Source organism: Ascidia mentula, chromosome 6 (assembly GCF_947561715.1).
Source record: "Ascidia mentula chromosome 6, kaAscMent1.1, whole genome shotgun sequence".
In the NCBI taxonomy this organism is placed as follows: domain Eukaryota; kingdom Metazoa; phylum Chordata; class Ascidiacea; order Phlebobranchia; family Ascidiidae; genus Ascidia; species Ascidia mentula.
This window is the reverse complement of record NC_138571.1, coordinates 10,067,669-10,086,493: the sequence shown is the minus strand read 5'-3', so window position 1 is coordinate 10,086,493 and position 18,825 is coordinate 10,067,669. Positions and strand designations below refer to the sequence as shown.

The 18,825-nt window shown below is 38.4% G+C and overlaps 2 protein-coding genes across 2 annotated transcripts; both read left to right on the top strand.

Annotated features, from left to right (window-relative positions):
- The first annotated feature begins 1,477 nt into the window (after positions 1 to 1,477).
- Positions 1,478 to 11,004, top strand: LOC145905638 (sodium- and chloride-dependent transporter XTRP3-like). Its single transcript, XM_082992892.1, has 10 exons — positions 1,478 to 1,622; positions 1,874 to 2,106; positions 2,353 to 2,580; positions 2,894 to 3,004; positions 6,761 to 7,002; positions 7,949 to 8,099; positions 8,515 to 8,710; positions 8,949 to 9,108; positions 9,545 to 9,731; positions 9,931 to 11,004. Exons 1-10 carry the CDS (start codon positions 1,478 to 1,480, stop codon positions 10,138 to 10,140), a joined length of 1,863 nt encoding a protein of 620 aa, XP_082849018.1. The 3' UTR covers positions 10,141 to 11,004.
- Positions 11,005 to 12,637: 1,633 nt separating this feature from the next.
- Positions 12,638 to 18,825, top strand: LOC145907165 (sodium-dependent neutral amino acid transporter B(0)AT1-like). The gene is made up of 11 exons (XM_082994596.1): positions 12,638 to 12,770; positions 13,529 to 13,663; positions 13,963 to 14,060; positions 14,697 to 14,930; positions 15,858 to 15,968; positions 16,178 to 16,419; positions 16,650 to 16,806; positions 17,114 to 17,315; positions 17,680 to 17,839; positions 18,224 to 18,404; positions 18,526 to 18,825. Exons 1-11 carry the CDS (start codon positions 12,638 to 12,640, stop codon positions 18,823 to 18,825), a joined length of 1,953 nt encoding a protein of 650 aa, XP_082850722.1.

Here is an 18,825-nt window from a genome sequence, read left to right as displayed (position 1 = left end):
AGGTTATAGCGGCAGTTTATCAGGTAACTAAACTGTTCAAAATTACAAATCTATAACAGTTTTCTTTTAACTTTCAATGTACAAGAAATATGATAAAGCATGCCAAGATTTCATGTGTTTTGTAAATAAGCGCAGACTCGACACATAAACGTGTGCACTTTGACCAGAATAAAGTTGTGTTCAGTTAATGCTCTGTTTATTGCTTCCTAACGACGCTGCAAAAGTCAACTCATATTCTATCCCAACTTTGTGTGGGTACATTGTCGTAATGCACTGATCAAACTTACGAACACACGAACAATGCTCGCCAAATACACACAGGGGTGCGGCAGAAAAAAGGAAATGTTATACCGCATATGTTTGTTCTACATCAGCAAAACAGCCGAATATAAAACAGCGTTCTTTTTTCCTTGTCGCCCTTCGTCGCGCAAACGTTAATTGGCAACGGACATCTTGTGTGATCGTTGAGAGTTGAAAGAGATTATGCCACAAGGGGTTTGATTTTCAGATAAATCGTGTAGCGTTGATAGTTTTTGGGTGTAATTTTCAGACCCTTGACCTGCAAATTTTTTTTTTTACTTTTCAAGTAACCAAAATTACTAGGGATGCACCGAAAGTTCGGTTTGCCGAATTTATTCGGCCGAAACTAAGGTTTTCGCAAAAACTTTTTTACTGCATATAACGCTGATACGCAAAGTTTGAAAAGGTTAAAATCATTGTTTAAACTGTACGAATATGTTCTTTCATTTGTTGACTTTCACAGAAATGACAAAAAATCAACTTTAAGCAGTTGGTACAGAAGACGAGGTTATTCTTCAAGCGCCAATAAAAGGCTGTATGATAGGATCAGATCTAATCCAGCACATGATTTGTTTAAATTTATTGCGTTTAAAGAGATGGATACCAAAATTAGTTTCGGTTTATTCGGCCGAATTAATTCGGCAACTTTTGCCGAATATTCGGTTTCGGCCGAATATAAAAATAGCTGTTTCGGTGCATCACTAAAAATTACCTTAAATTAGGTAATGTGACTTTAATTACCAGAAAAAAAACTAGCATAGTTAGTAGCAATTGTGGAAAGAGGAAATACCTTTCGATGAAAATAACAGTATACACTTGCAGAAAACCACGTGCAGAATTTGTTTTTATTCAGAATTTGAATTTAGTTAATTTATGCCTAATAAAAAAAAATCGCAGCAGATATTCCTGAGAAGATTTCAATTACCATTTTATTCACAACCTGCCGTGCTTTACAGCTTTGATGCAACCAACTAAGACTTAACCAAAATTTTTGGACAAATTGCAAAATCGGACAGGTTCGGACATGGACGGAAAACACGTCTACGAAAATTCTGCCTTTGACGGCGATTCTGAAGAAACCAACTCCGACATTCCACCTAAAATCCACACGGACAAAACATACCCTCCCAGTGTCAAAAGCATCGTTGATGACGTCATTGACGGTTATGACGTAGGCATGGGTCGTCACATTCCGGAGGAAGAGAAGGGCGGTCGCCCAGCTTGGGACAATCAGGTCCAGTTCTTACTGGCCTGTATTGCGTATGCTGTAGGTCTGGGAAACATTTGGAGGTTTCCTTACTTGGCACAGACATACGGAGGAGGTTGGTGGTTGTTAATTTGCGTTAAGAAGCGGTATCTTTAAGCAATGGACTAGACACATTGTTTCGACCTATGAGGTCTCATTAGTAGAATTGGTGACTGTGTCTGGTCTAACTATGTTAACGTATCTTAACATTCACTTTACATGCTAAAATTATGTATGGATATCTTGACCTTCAGACTGTATACCCACAAATCGCGGCTTTTGCATTCTGTAACCATTGTTCAGACTCACATTAACACCACACATTAGGTGCATTCCTTATACCCTACATCCTCATGCTCGTGTTCGAGGGAATTCCCCTCTTTTTGCTGGAGCTCGCGGTCGGCCAAAGATTGCGCCAGGGTGCGATCGGTTCGTGGATGAAGTTTCACCCTTACCTGGGCGGAATTGGCATCGCCAGCTTGGTCGTGTCGTTTATGGTCGGCCTTTACTACAATACCATCATCGCATGGTGCTTCTGGTACATATGCAACTCTTTCACGGTGAGTCGACAAGTGGTTTTTCGAATCGTTTTACTTTAAATCTGACTTTAAATATGGTGAAACTTGTGTATTATTCAAAAAGGTCTTCAAAAAAGTCATGAATGTCCCTGATATTTTTTTGAAGACTCGCATTTAAATTAGTTAACTGAAATCTCATTTGCACGTAAAACTTACTACGCTAAATGAAAAAGATTGGACGAGAAAAAAAACTTCTATTTGTAAAGGTTGAGAACCATTGATTTACAGGATCCTCTCCCATACGCCAACTGCCCTGTTAATGAGAATTTGACCGGGTACGTACTGGAATGCGAGAACAGTGGAACGACCGATTATTTCTGGTATCGCAAAACACTTGATATCAGCTCATCTATAGATGAATCTGGTGGAATTGTGTGGTGGGTGATGATTTGCCTTATACTGGCCTGGGGTCTCATCTGGGTTACTATGATCAAGGGAATCGAAAGTTCTGGAAAGGTAAGCGGCGTTAGTCCGACTGAAGTGTAGATATACCATATGGCCTTAAGGAAATAGTGGTTCATCGTGTGCAATAGTTTATGCATTATCCACATATAAAGCTGATTATGTTTTATTAAGCTTATTCATTTCAATTTCACAACTCAACTTTCAAATCGCACCCAAGTATAGTAAACTGTATACCTTTGTGTTATGATTTTGGCTTCTTCATTCGAAAAAATAAACGATTTATTGAACAATTTAACAATACAGATTTCGACCAAGCACTGCAAATAAACACAAAATAACTTCGCTGATGTTTCGCATTTTTCAGGCAATGTACGTCACAGCTACTTTCCCATATTTGGTGTTGTTCATTTTCTTGGTGCGAGGTCTCACATTGAAAGGTTCCGGGACAGGAGTAACTTACCTCTTCACTCCAGATGTAAGTTGGTTTTGTTGTTACCATCTGGCACAGGGTCACACTTTTGTGACTTCCACCAAACTGCTACTAAGGTGTTACTCAAATCGAAATCAAATCATTTGTCATGCACGCAAAAACAACAGGTACGCGGGTATACAATAAACACAAGAAACAAAATGTTATGGAAACCGATAAAACCATAAAGGTGATCACGTTGGGGACCCATGTGAAAGGCGAAAAGTCGTTTTGCTACAAAAGGATGAGCGAATCAATGGACTAATTATTATCATGCTTTACGTCTAGTTGTTGCAATCCAAAATATTTTTACAATATTTAACCACTCCTGCCTCACGCGGTTAAGTTGCATAAAGACAACACATGACAAAAAGTTATCAAATTAAGTGGCACAATCAGGCGACTGTGTTTACCTTTGTTGATAACTAATCATATTAGTCTGACCCGGCCTGACCCGCTAAACAAGTGGCTTGTAGTTTAACATGGACCACCTCGTCGGATGTTTCGTTGGCGGCGACTATATTGGTTAGCAAATAAAATGTTGAGAACCGAACAAACGTTACATATGCTGGGGATGTAACTTGTAAACTTCCATCAATTTTCCATACCACGGTTTACATTGGCTGTTAAACTTATCCCTTTTTAACTTTTAAAGGTTTCCATGGTGTTAGTTTTAGAATTATCGTATTACAAATGTAAGCAGGCATTTTCAACAAACTTTTGGAGCTTGAACCATGCTTTGAAGCTTGGTAACTGATAAACCAGTCCAAAAGTGATTCAATTCAAGTTGAGAAAGAACCTTATCACTTTAAATTTCATGTTTCACTATGTTACAATATTTACAGGAATAAGATATTTACTGGCAAATAAAAAAATCCTAATCCAAAGAGACCCTAGAATTAAAGGCCAGCACCAGAGGCGGTATTGGTCGTTTCAACGCACGCGGCAAAATCGGATAAACATACCTGCGACACCACGGGTAACTTTAAAGTTTGTGCAAGTTATTAATTAACTTTGGGAGCGACGACCCCGGGGAATGGTTTGTAATTTTCCACTTCCAACTTTGTTTATGGTCCCAGGTTTTTGCGCAATTACTGGGGGCTCACAAGGGGTGCTTATTGCGCAACACCAAAATGTTTTATTAGCGTTGGCCAATTTCTCGTTGATTGAAAGTTTAAAACAGTTAATTATATTTCCACGAATTTGACATTATTCAAGTAAATTCAGTACTATGTGATATAGTATGTATAGCATAAATACATGGACGCATTCAAACAATTAAATCTGCGGTTTAATCTTTGTTGTAAAGTGGTAAAATACTTTTCGTGCACCAACTTAATCGAACAAAGTAACTGTTCACTTGCGTTCCATTGCAAACCTAAACGTAAAGTCAAGCAATGTACAATGTATTTGCATTTTATTGCAATAGAATGATACATTACTACATCTTGGAATGCATTAATCTTTGGCGTTAAGTGGCACAACAGATAACTGCAAATAGAATTAGCAGCGATATATAGGTCAGATCAAGCGATAAATCATTTTGTTCGTTTCTGTTGTTTTTCCTATTGGTTTTAAGGAGCTCCGGCGTTAGCGAATCCAAGTTATCCCGTTCATTGGTAGTGTAGGTTTGGACAAAACATGGACGGGCGCAAGCAAACAATGGTAATATCGCGTGGTCATGCGGGTTATTGATAGTTTCCAGTTAGTACAGGTAGCGCAAATAGGCGACGACGTCCGCGTGGCGAAGTCGGTAAACTTTAGCAGTCACATGCCAGCATACACACACTGAAGTGTTTATCCCATTCTGCCTATCACTTGTTTGCTCGCTTGTGAAGTGTTTTCTGGCTATTATTCTTACTATCCAATGAGTGGCTGTAGCAATTCAAACTGACATGACAGGACAAAATATGAATGCATGGAGGTTGTATCGGTATTATGTTTTTTTCAATATTTAATACCACAGATTGTGGCCATGCTTTCGAGTTTATTCGTAATATCGATCCCGTGCAATTTTAGTGCGAGCCGATTCGCTGCAAGCCCTGGAAAATATGGAGTTGCGCAACATCCGGGACTGTTCAGTGCGCAATCGAGTAAAAACAACAATTAAAAGTCTTGCTTAAAATCCCTAAATCACGCACCCGAACGGTTCGGATTGTTCATACTACAGTAAATATGTCCGCATTTCGCATTATTCAAAACGACCTTTAGTTGTTTGGGTATACGCTCGGCAACTGGCCTGTTACAACCCAAAAATGTATTCCAAGCGGTTTTATATACTCTCAATACATTCCATTTTGCAGCTATTTTGCAACGAAACTTGTGATGTCTATGGATCACAAGAAAGCGAATAATACGCTTATCACTTTATTTGAAGACTGAGAAGTATTTATTACTTTAGCTCTCGCATTCACCTTTTAACCTGACATGAATCGACGTTGGTTGCAAATACCACATGACAAGCAAATATTTGGTAAAGTTCGAGTGACGTGACTAGCAATGACTCTCGCATTTCCTCGTTAAACTTTTATTATGAGCCAAAGGAGCAGCAAGTGTGTGTTTGTTAGTTTACCTCGGTCCCTAACGATGCCCAAATCCTGATGTTGCTGACATTGTTGGGGGTTTAGCTGTCAAGTACAATTGTTGTGCTTGAGTCGACCAAAAGAATGACAAAAATGATTTCAGTTTTCGCAGAAATCCTTTCCCGCACACCCCCATATGACCACATTCCTATTATTTTTGTTAAATGGTTGTCACGTTAGGTGTTTTTTTGTCATTTTGATTAATAGCATCGATAGGTCAAAGTTTTGGGATTTATTGGCTGTTTTGACGATTGACTTTGCAGTCAACTAAGAATTAACAATCCTAACTGATCACAGCTGAAAAAATTGTCAAGCATATCGACATGTACCTGGTATGTTTGAAGTTGTGCACAGTGCAATTACAGCACAAAGCATGTAAAAACAGCGATACAAGAAATTTAAAAAGTGTAGTGTGCATCATTTCCTTGGTTAATTACCTGAAGGTAACAACAACTACGGAGCAAAGTTTGAAAAATTCCATGACGTCTTACACTTTCATACCCACCCAAGTTGTTTAATGACGGTTTTCGAAACTGAGCTCGCTCGTTGGCTCTAAAATAATTTTACACCCTTCTCTCTGCAAACTCCCCCCCCCCCCCAAATTAAAATAATTGTACAATTTATTTGTCAATGACGGCGTATCGTGAGTGCTCAAACAGTAACCAACCTTTAAAGTAAATTTGACACAACACCTTGCTTTCTATAGCTACTGTTCCGTCAAGTGGCTTTTACAATAAAAGGCCTTCAAGTTTTTTTATTTACAATAGCTCATATCCCTACACAGATGGGTGCCAACTTTTATGAACCGGTTACGCACCCATCCCTAATTAGGACGATGCCTCCGAAAAATGTTGACCTTTGTTAGAGACAATTCGTTTGCGTAATACGATAACTCGTTTTTTATCAGTGGAACAGCTGAAAGGTCTCACAGTTCGTTATGAGAATATAAAATTCGTCCAAAGCTATGCTGACGTCCCAACAAAATCAAAACCACGCACTAGTCTCTCGAGACGCATTTATGATAGCTGTAATAGGTTAACTCCCCAAAAGGCCTTCGTAGTGGGGCCATTTCAACAGCACAAGTTATATTTCACATAAAAATGTGCGCATTCTTGTACGTTGAAAAAACTGTATATCTTTTTATTGAATTACAACAATCGAAACATGCACTTGTGAACAGATCACGATCCTGGCTGATCCAAACGTGTGGCTGGATGCTGCGACACAAATTTTCTTCTCGCTGGGTCTCGGTTTCGGCGGGGTGATCGCTTTTGCCAGTTACAACCCGAAGAAACAGGATTGTCAGCGAGACGCGCTTATCATCGCTCTCACCAACTCACTTACCTCCATCTTCGCATCAATTGTCATCTTCGCTGTGTTGGGATACAAGGCAACTGTACAATACGAGACTTGCTTAGATGGGTACGTATATATGGAAAGTGCAAACTTTTCGTATCTGAATTTTCTGTAAAGCGAGCACAGCGCTGTTAAAGTTGATTAATCTGGCAACACAAAAATACACAACAAAACTAAGTGGTTGTATTGGACTATAACGTTATTTGTTTATATCTCCATTAAGGTAACAATTATAGTTTACTCCAACGGGGTACTTTGCGATGCAATATTCATAGCCCAGAAATTCCCATAAACAGCTAAAAATCACTTCAAAAAAACGCTTGATACACAAAGATTTATCCTCGCTAGCCGCAGTCACAAAATGGCCCATAATGCCTGTATAGTAAACCAACAGTACTAAATAACTTCCACGAGTAATTAAGTTGAAACAAACCGTTCATTCAGGGCCAGTGTTTGCTTGAAAAACACTTCAACAAGCAATCGATTTTATTCCCGGGTCAGATTGTTGTTTACTGCGCAAAGCAAACTCTAAGTTGATGAAATTTTGCGGCTTTCAGTAGCATGATTTGCAAACAATGTTCAAACTGTTCCGGTTTTGTTGATTGTGGTCCAATAAAACTGTTGTTTTGGAACGTACAAGATTGCAAAATCACAAACATCTATGCTAATATTGTGTTGACACGAATTTCAATTTATGCAATGCTCCGAACTTATTGCGTAATTGATTTATTTCGCGTTATTTTTTGGTTTTGCTGTTTTTATTTTTTTCCTGCGTACATGATTTTATGTTTACAGTTTAGTATATGCGTGTGTAAAATGTATAGTGAGGGCTTAAATTGAACTTAACGGGTTTTCTTTAACTTTTTACGCTTGTATGCATGTGATGTGCCATAGCAACGGTCGGAAATGCCGTTAATTGATATCATGGGGACATAGTTGGCTCTTTGCTGTTTATTTCTGCAAGGTTCCGATGTACTTTTATAGATCATGCATTTTGTTCTATTTCACACAGGAACACCCAAATCATGCTCGACTATTTCGATTTGCCGGAGGGAAACATCACGTACGATAATTATGACGAGCGAGTAGCGCAATTAAACGATACGGGGAAAGTTGCAACCTTGAACTTAAGTTACTGCAACCTGCAAGATATTTTAAGCGAGGTACGTGATTGCCTCTTTTGCCACACGGATAGCACAAAAAGAATCGAACAAAGACGATATTTTTGTGATTTTTGAAATCCTCATCCAAAGCATCATACGGATAACTTCCAAGACTATGGTTTTTATTATTAAATTATAATATGGCTGGCAACAACAGCAACATATGTCTATGGTAATTTAATTACACCGAAATGTTTTTTTTACTTATATGTCCAAAGTACGTTAATTCAAACGTTTCAAAATTAATAAATGATGTCGGAATCATCAATACAAACAAAATAACCAATTACAACAATCGAAACGTCTGTATCAAGAAATTCTTGACTATTGCGTTGGCTATTTTGTTTGTATTGAAGATTTACAAAACCGTCAGTGATGTTCTTAAGTAAGAATCATGTTTAACCTAATTTTAAAGGCATCACAAGGCACAGGACTTGCCTTCATCGTTTTCACCGAAGCAATCATTAATATGCCTGGAAGTCCAGTGTGGTCAGTTCTATTCTTTCTCATGCTTTTGTCACTGGGATTGGGATCCATGTTTGGAACAGTAGAGGGTGTGGTAACGCCGTTGTTTGATCTCGGATTGAAGATTCCCAAACCTGTGTTAACAGGTCAGTTTTTCCGCTATTTGAGTTGGCGAGTCACGTGTCGCTGGATTTGAAAATACGAAAAAGCTTTTTATTTTTTGACTTTTTGCTGCAAGGAAGCCTATAGGATGAACGATATGCACAAAGATTATGTCTCTAATAACCTCGCTTTGTGAAATGTAACGCATCTTGTAACATTTTAGGCATTTCAGGAAAATGAAAGCAACGTAAATATCATACCCTGATTAACTTCCTATTCCAGGCTTGATATGTCTCGTTTCGTGCATAATTGGGATCCTATTCTGCACAAGAGCTGGAAACTACTGGGTGGACATTTTTAACGATTATGCTGGGTCCATTCCACTTCTGGTCATCGCCTTCTTTGAGATCACGGTCGTTGCCTGGGCGTACGGCGTAAAAAAGTACGTTAGACTTGTAGATTTTTCAAAAACACTTTACATGAAGTTTGCGCAATCCTTTCAGTAATATCCTTTATGTAAAATTATGCCTGTACGTTATCCTTCTAGTAACGATATTTCATATTGCAATACGAATTGGCATATTGCAAAAAAGATTATCAAGCGGCCACAAAAGTTAGACTCGATTTTAGCTGACACCTGAACGTGTCTTAAATCCGCTCATGTTGTACTCTTACATACGATGTATGTGTCCGCGGAACCCGTTTTTTTTTTTTTTTTTTTTTAAATTGTCAAGAAACCTCCGAAGTCATCACTATTTTTACCCAGCAACAAGACCGTAGCTCACAAAAAAAAATTTTGTTAAGGAATGCCGGAGTTCTGCTGAACCAACTTTGTGAGTCGCTGATCTAAATCATGTAATAATTTTGTTGATCAACAGCTTTGATGACGACCTGACTTGGATGTTCGGCGGGCCCAAAACTATAGCTGGATGGATGCTTCACTGGTATTTCCGTCTATGCTGGTTGATCATATCACCAGCAATTTTACTCGCTGTGTTCGGAGCATATGTTTATACAACGGCAATTGGAACCTTTGAATATTCTGCCTGGATTGGAAATGACACGGTAAGTCATTTTCTTACTCATTAAAAGTTACATTCCGGCAGATTTATCAATTTACAGTGATATAGCTTTATTTAACTATTAATAAACCTATATCACTGTAAGCTGCACCAAAGCAATCTGAAATTGCATGTTTCTTTGTATGCCAATTTGGTAATGAGTATCTGGACAGTTTTATACAAATCTTTCAATATGTTTTCAGGCTGATCAAGTAACGAAACCGTATCCCTGGTTCGCGATTTTCGTCATCATGATTCTTTTCATTCTTCCCTGCATCTTCATCCCACTGTTCTGGTTTTATCGCTATATCAAATACAAGGCCTTCCACGGGGAGGTGCCGGAGGGCATGTTAGTCGACAAAAGTTGGGGAAACTTTTTTAACGACATGTGCTTTTGGAGAAACAAGTATTGAAGAGTTCCAACAAGATTTTTATCAACTATTCAGCATCTCCATAAACTAACGACGGTGCCGACTGTAGAAACAGGATCGTAGAAAAGTAATGTAAAACCTCACCATAACGTCTATACAAGACAGGAATAATGTACGCGGCCGCTTGCAGCCCGATCTCTGACAGTTAGAAGTGTACAGATACAAACAAAAAAACCTCCTGTTTGAACACAAATATTTTGTGGTGGAGTAAGGTTGTTATTTGGCAATATTGGTATCGTAATATTTACGTTCTTATGTTTCTGTTTATTATGTACGCCAAATTAGATGTGAGAATGTTAAAGTTTTCAACCGTATTGTTGTTCGGTATTGCAATTTTAGTTTTAGATATTATAGCTAGCTGTTATGTTACTTGACAACAAAATAAACCCGTAACAATAGCGTAAACCCCAAAACATTGTTATCTTTTGGTATTACGCGCAAATGTAGCATGTATGCAAAGTTTTATGGCATGAACTGTGTCAAGAATGGCCTAGAACAAACAGAACAGCTCAAACTGTCTTTTTATCCTATAATTTGTGCATCCTTGTATAGCATGTTGTTCCTATGTTAGGACTTTTATGTGCCGTTTTCTTTTTTTGTCCCACATGACCTTCTTAAATACGCACGAAGGCCCGGTTGTACATTACATGGACGTAGTATGCGGTCTTTGTGTTTAATTTTCGCATTTCTCTTTCTTTCTATCGGATGCCCCAATGGCATTTTTCGTAACTGCTTTGACGTGCTCTGAATGTTTGCATTAACATCGTAAATGCTTGTAAAAGTGTGGACTTACTTGTCTGTTCACCCTGTCACAAACAACATATGAGGAGTTTGTTTTTTGTTTATCTGTACGGTAACAGCGAGAAATTCTTTGTTTTTGTCGCGTAATTGTGATTTAAAATGATTTTGTTGCTGCGAGTTTCCTTGTTTGGTGATTTAAAGCCTACTATTGCTATTCCTCTCGCTTTTAGCCTCGGAAATCACTCCCGTTGCCACAGAATTTATCATTTTTTGACTTTTTTCTCCAATTGTTTGAACAAAATCCCCAGGCCCTTTTGTTCAGCTAACTTCTGTTTGCCAAAACCCACATACATCAAGTTACAGTCTTAATGGCCTTTGTTGGCCGCAATAAAACCCGCTTTCCGATAGAGCTTCGTGTTTTAAAAGAGAGTTTTACGGGCACAAAAAGAGCAATTCAAAGTTTCGGGAAAAAAAAGGAAACAAAAGTTGGGTTTTTATTGTCGGTTCCCGAAAGGTGGCTCCCATTCTTTTACTTAGAACTCAGGAAAGACTTTTCTACTGGAAGCGACAGGCAATTCAACTGGAAAGGGGTGCGATAGTCGCCGTATTTGATACAAAACACTGAATGTGTGGTTTTCATACGCGTTATTCGATCCTAAAATAGATAATTTGCAATCTGTAAAAGATATGTTCGGACATGAAAGAAAATAAGCGATGAAAGGATGCGTAACACACTAAATACTTCAGGGATGATCTTTCGAAATTCCGGATTTAAAATGTCGTTTTTGAACGGATGACAGCAATAAATGCGTTTAGAAGTTTAAAAATGGGAAAAAGTTATACAAACGTGAAGCAAACGACTTTGTTGTGATGTCAACGCTAAGATGCCGAAATAAAAGTAGTTAATTCCAAAGGTCACGAAAAACAACCATTAAGGGTATTTTCGGTGGTCATGACGTCACACGTTATGCTTCCGCGTTTCGAATCTTCAATCGAAAGCGGATGAAAATAAGTGTTTATTACTCCCTGCGGAAATCCTGTGTCAACAAACATAACCCTGTGGGCTAACACCCAAACATAAACAAAATACATGAAAATGCAAAAATATTTTAATGTTGTCGCGGGCTTTTTAGTGCCATTAAGTTTCAAGAACATATTTTTGGTCGATTGCATTCGGTTTCCAGCTCAAAAAAGTGTTTATGACGCAAAGGTGGTGACGTAGCTTGACTCTTTCATGTGGTGTCGTGTGAGTAATGTGTGAGTGATACCAGTCAGATAATTGACGATAACGATCGATGTAAGAAGATGTTTTCCAAGTTTGCCCGGCCATGTTTACATCATTTTCAGTTAAATGTAAAGTAAATGTCAAAGAATCCGTGTAACGTCAGGTATCAACTTACTCGTGTTCACATATGCTGGTGTGAAATAGATTTAGGCAAGTTAAGTTTAGTAAAAACCAGTTTGCCTTCGAAGTTTTCAATAATAGATGTGCATTTAACTCCATGTTGAGTTAATTCGGTAGAATACAGGTATTACAATCTAATAAAATAATTTGTTCGAGACCCGTTTCATAGATTTGCAACAAGTTAACAAAGAACAACAAATAAAATTGTAAACTTTTAAGTTGGGAATATAGCGTTGTCTTTTGCTTTTCCACAGCCTGCAAATAGGAATTTCTTACGCAAAAAAACATCCCGCTGTATTTTTGAGAAGAGCCAAAGGATTAACTTGAGCCAGGATGGGCCAAGGTACAGATGAGGAAAGACCTCAGTATGATAACAAAGCTCAATTTCTCTTGACCTGTATCGGGTTTGCTGTCGGCCTTGGCAACGTTTGGAGATTTCCGTATCAACTACAAAGCAATGGAGGAGGTGAGCGAACAACATGTTAATTCGTATATTTACTAATCGTGCTTTTAAGGTAGTTTTATTGTCTGATGTAAGCATCTCGATGCTCTAACTAGCCGCCACCGCTTTTGCAAATTTAAAAATTTTTCAATGTGACTGCATAGCTGGAAAAAGTCAGGTACTTTCTAAACTAAAAAAAACAGTTTTTGTATTTGAAGTTTTCAGGTGAATAATGACTGCGCTGTTCTCGTCAAGGTCTTCTTGCTCACAACATGCAGTACGTTATCGGGCATAGAAATGCTTTAACATGTTTGCGCTCTTGACGCACCGCATAACCGCTGGTCCGTATAGTGGCAAGTTGTGTGTATTGAACTTGGTGTCAACAAACAATGCAACCGATTGTCTAAAATAACCAGTTGTATGCATAAAATAAATACAACTTAAACATGCAAACTGTGGGTAATAGTGCAATATAGTGACCACTATGAAAAAATAAATGTATTTTGTACTATTTATTGTTGCCCACATCTACCAGCGTGTCATAGTGCAAACATTAGCAACATACGTATGGATGTCTGAACTTCACGCACCGTTATAGATACATGAGTTCAAAACAAACCGTCTCAGTACTTTTCCACCAGACGACAAAACCAATATATCCAAACCACCGCCAAACATAAACGTCATAACGGGGCGGAACCCCACCGTCAACTTGATAACATCCGCAAAAGAAATTCCCAGGTCAACACCAGTGCATAAACCGAGCCCTTTTTCTTTTCCAGGTGCTTTTCTTATTCCCTATTTGATCATGCTCGTATTTGAGGGGTTTCCCCTGTTGTATCTTGAGCTTTCGGTCGGCCAATGGCTCCGTTGTGGCAGCGTGAAGGCCTGGAAGACTCTTAGTCCCTTCATGGTTGGTAGGTACAATAATTTGCTATTGACACGATTTCACAGGCTAAATCCAAATGAACACATGTTTCTTTTGCTGGGCGTTAAAGTAACATGTACCTGTTTCTGTTGCAAACGTGTGGATATTATATGCGTCCGTGAATAGCAGCCCTGGTGCATTGATATCATACATTTAGTGCATACAAAGTATCCAACGATTTGCCCTAAAAGTACACTGTTTAAATTATAACTGCGTTGACTGGGACATTTATTACACGGCTTCCTACGATATTGTTAACATGCAAGTAATTTTGATACGTATATGCAGGAGTCGGAGTCTGCAGTTTGTTCGTGTCAATGTTGGTGGGAATGTTCTACAACACCATTATAGCCTGGTGTCTGTGGTACATCTGCAATTCATTTCAGGTAAGAATTGTGGTCAACTTATCAGGAAAACCCTTGCTATAAAGTATGTGAGGTGCAGACAAATGGCCACTTTTTCGACCTATTAGGTAGCTATAAAGTTTACAAGTGTCAGTATGGAGTCTGGTTCATTTTTGTGTTGTCATTGTTCGTAAATTGTATTACCTGAGTTAAACTCGTTCCAAAGTACGAAGATTTTATCGGAACAAAGAAATTAAAGCTACAATCACGAACTTTGGGCTTTGGTCGTTTTATTAGTTGACTCTGTCTTTGGTTCGAACCATAAAAACTTTATGTCCAGATTGCATACATTCATTGCGTTTTCCCAACTAAATTGTCATCCCTATAAAATGATTTCCGAAGCTGTTCAATCGGCAAAATAAATAATCATTAAAACGTTTAGTCCAAATCAGATAATTTTATTCAGTAGACAGGTTTTGTCCCTTTAAAATTTAAATTGCTCGATAACATAATGAAAACTGATATGATCTGTCAATCAGCTTCCAGCGTTGATAATGGACAAAATTGGCATTTACCTTCCAACATGCTATATTTATTTTGCACCTATATTATCCCTTTATTCCAACAAGACGTATGATAAAAAAAACTTGCAATTTAAAAAATCAAACTGTGATTTAGGAGCCTTTGCCCTGGAATAAATGTCCAGTGGACCCTTCAAGCAACAATACCGCATACGTGGAGGAATGTGTAAGATCATCCAACACCGAGTACTACTGGTACAGAGAAACACTCAACATTTCTCCAAGTATTGCCGAACCCGGATACATACAACCCCACCTACTGGCTGTACTAATCCTAGCCTGGCTCATCGTGGGTCTCTGCGTCATCAAAGGCATCGCTTCGTCGGGAAAAGTAAGCTTAAAAACATCGTTTTAAGTAAAGATGGGTATCAGTGGTTGCTGTTGGGTGGTGTAGCATGGTTGTTATGGGAGTTTACAAATGGCAACAACATGTGGCCTTTTAAAGTTGTTTAACATTATTCGATGAATATTTGCGGTGAAAAAACAGCACAACTTAAAATATAATAAACGTGGAGCAGAGGTAAGTTATCTTAAAAAAGATTGTTTGGGACTAAACAATAAAGCATGCGATTTCGTTGACTAGTTCTTTCGAAATTCATATGTTTCTGGGTTTGTGAACACCATGTACAGTCACATGCAACTAAATCCGGTTCCCAACGACTCCATTCGTTTATAAAACGTCCCCATATAGGTATAATGCGTCACCGAAGGTCTGCAGCTGCAAACACAGTATAAAGTTGAATAAAGAGAATGTAAATATTTGAGATGAGTCCCCTCCTCCATACGCATTGTCGACTCTCTCGCTCGTGGCGATAGTTGTAACAACGCAAACAGCGCATGTGGGCTTTCCTGACTAAGTTAATGATTGAAGTTGAGTCGGATCGTTGGGTGGGGTATGGACGAAATTCCAGACAGGAACGACGCGCTTGTCAGCCATATAATGACATAAATCATTCTGTAAATGCCGCAGCAAGCGCGGGTCTGATATCAGTTTTGGACATCTCACCTTATTATTATTATTATACATCTTGTTACTATTTATATTTATCCTCATGTATTACAAACTTACCGCAGTATTTGCAAGGAAATTTCTGAAATTATGCAAAACATGTATATGCACGGTATACCGAAACAATCTTAGACAAATCATGCATTTGACATCTGTACATTGCCCGAAAAAAATTGATCCAATTTTCACTCAACTTCTGCAGCAACAAATGCTTGTTTTAATGCAATGGCATGTGTTATCTTATTGCAGGTTGTATATTTCACCGCAACATTCCCATATGTCGTGTTGTTTTGCTTCCTAATCCGTGGACTCACTTTAAAAGGATCATCGGCCGGACTTCAATATCTGTTTCAACCAGACGTAAGTTTTGTGTGCATACAAGCTCCTGTATTTTGTAAGTGTTGCTGTGCTCTATAACGTCATCTAGCGGAGGAAAATATATGTTCGAAGTATTTACATTTTCCTCTGTGAGGAGAACTTGCATTGAAAAGACGTATTGAAAATAATTATAAAAAAACAGTTTCAAAATTTCAGATTAGAACTCACTTTTTATTACCTTTCATTTCTAGCTGTCTGTACTGTCAGACCCTCAGATATGGCTAACGGCTGCAACGCAAATCTTCTTCTCTCTGAGTTTGGCGTTTGGAGGAATGGTCGCCTTTTCAAGTTACAATGCGAAAGACAGTGACGTGGAACTTGACACTTTCATCGTGTGTGTGGTGAACAGTGCTACAAGTATTCTCGCAAGCGTGGTAATTTTTGCCGTGCTTGGATTTAAGGCAACAGTGGATTACGAACACTGTGTAGAAAGGTAAGATAGAAACGATTTCCTAAATTCAGAATTTGCATGTAAAATACATGAAAATGTAACATTTGAACTCCTGATTGTACGATCATATGCGTTTATTTTGTTCGAAAAATATTCGAAAGTGAAAAACCATTGCTGTTTTTTGTAAAATCTTGTGAGCCAGGGAGAACAGTCTTTGTGGTTACCACGATATATTTTTGTGAACGCCATTAACATACGTTTTATGGTTTCAGCAATATTCAAATTCTTCTGAACGAATTCGATCTATCTGAAGGAAACATCACAGTGGAAACTTATGACCAATTCCTACTTGATCAAAATATCATAATTCAAAACGGAACTGGGAATTTCAGTATCGCCGAGTGCAGCGTCACCAAAAACTTGGACGATGTAAGAGCTTTGGACAACTCTCCTGCTGTATCCGCAAAAAAATTATAATAAATGATGGCTATATTTTGGGCTATATTATCAAGTTCTTTAGGCCTGAGCGCTTATGAATTTCGTGCTCGATATACTGTATGTGCAATTCAAAATATAAGCACGTGTTTATTTTTTCAATGGTCTAATCCACCCTCTGGATATCCAATTCAGGTCCAAAATTCCATGTAGTAATATTACGAATAAAACCAACACAATCTTCAAGTTTAACATTCATTGTTTTCTGGGTAACAATACGTTATTCTGTTTTTACCCACAGGGCGCATCTGGGACAGGTTTGGCGTTCATCGTATTTGCTGACGCCATATTGGAGATGCCGGGCTCTCCATTCTGGTCGGTTCTATTCTTCCTGATGCTTCTGACTCTTGGTCTCGACTCCATGTTTGGGAATATTGAAGGAGTCCTTACTCCGCTTATTGATTTGGGACTGACAAGAAAAATAAGAAACGAATACACCGTCAGTAAGTGCTGGAATGTAGAAAACAAGGCATTTTAACAAGGTGAATGGTCACCTCAGTGTGCATAAAAAAAGGAAAATCGAAAGGTGCACGAACAGACGCAGGGTGAATGAAAAATGTTGTTACAGCCCATCTGGCTATTATCGGGTACTTATTTTGAACAGATATGTCCTTATTTTCACTTGCGACTTTTGACAGCTAAACATAGGTTGCAGAATATTCCATTTTATATTTTATACTGAATAAATATGGTACAAAAATATATATGCAGTGCACAATTGATAAATGAAACGCCGCGAACGTTAGCATAACAAGGAAAGCTGCTAAACAAATGACACTATGACACAACAAGCTTTGTTTTATGCAGCTGGAATAATTCTTGTGTCCCTCGTGGTTTCACTCACCTTTATAACCCAGTCCGGTAACTATTGGTTGGATGTATTCAATGAGTGGGCTGGATCACTCCCATTGCTAGTCATCGCATTCTTTGAACTTATAACCGTTGGATGGATATACAAGTACAGAAAGTAAGTAGTCCTCTCATAGCGCTTCTGACTGGGGGCTTCGTTTCTATAGCGACTGCATTGTCGTGGTTTCAAAAGATGCCCATTATCAGCATAGTCAAAATAAAGCCCATCAAGACGTTTTTTTTTCATTCAGAAAGTTGTTTGTGGCGTATAAATGTAATTAATATATTTTACTATTTTGGGTATCGGGTACATTTACTACAATACTTAAAGCAAACTCCATGTGCTCACTTGTTCACAAAATCATAAATAAACATAACTTATAATGGCTAGTATTTTCTTAACATGCATTCCATGCACATAATTATCTTCACAGTTAAGTAGTACAAAAGAAAAAAAATTAAAAAAAAACAAAAAAAACGCTGTAAAAACAAAATTTTCCAGGTTCAACGAGGAGATGTCTGAAATTCTGCCACCGCGTAACAATATCATACGAAAAGCAAGTTCTTGGTTCTGGTGGGCAACCATTCCCATCATAAGTCCTCTACTGCTACTTGCAGTTTTTATCTATTATCTGTACAACAGCGCAAGCCAAACTTTGATGTACTCGGCCTGGCAACCTGAGGTACAACTTAAAACCGACTTAGTATCATTCAAACAATGTCTTAACAAGAACAATTCCTTGACTAACAGTTAAAAAACGGCAAAGTGTTAACTTCTGAATATTCTAAATACCTTTTTTGCAGGGTTACAATATATTGCTACCATACCCGGGTTTTGCATTGGCAATCATTGTCATCATAACCCTTTGCTGTACTGTATGGATTCCACTGGGTGCCGTTTACGAAGGAATCCAATACTTCCGAAGGCGGAAGGCTATTGAAAGGAGCGAAGAACGACTAAGTCAAAGCTGGCCCCAGCCCCAGCCCACGAGTGTGGCAGATGAACAGGGAGATGACAATCCCATGTATGCTACAGAAATAAGTGCTGCTCCTTTTTCGAACAAGGATATACCATACATCGACCAAGAAGCGGATTCGTTTTGA

What these genes read in the sequence shown, in the direction of transcription:
- LOC145905638 (XM_082992892.1), top strand. Translation starts at nt 1,478, where the DNA reads ATGGGTCGTCACATTCCGGAGGAAGAGAAGGGCGGTCGCCCAGCTTGG. An exon ending in GGCACAGACATACGGAGGAG is followed by an intron (nt 1,623 to 1,873) that starts GTTGGTGGTTGT and finishes ACCACACATTAG; the next exon opens with GTGCATTCCTTATACCCTAC. An exon ending in TCCCAAACCTGTGTTAACAG is followed by an intron (nt 8,711 to 8,948) that starts GTCAGTTTTTCC and finishes TTCCTATTCCAG; the next exon opens with GCTTGATATGTCTCGTTTCG.
- LOC145907165 (XM_082994596.1), top strand. Translation starts at nt 12,638, where the DNA reads ATGGGCCAAGGTACAGATGAGGAAAGACCTCAGTATGATAACAAAGCT. An exon ending in TACGAACACTGTGTAGAAAG is followed by an intron (nt 16,420 to 16,649) that starts GTAAGATAGAAA and finishes TTATGGTTTCAG; the next exon opens with CAATATTCAAATTCTTCTGA. An exon ending in TCACCAAAAACTTGGACGAT is followed by an intron (nt 16,807 to 17,113) that starts GTAAGAGCTTTG and finishes TTTTACCCACAG; the next exon opens with GGCGCATCTGGGACAGGTTT.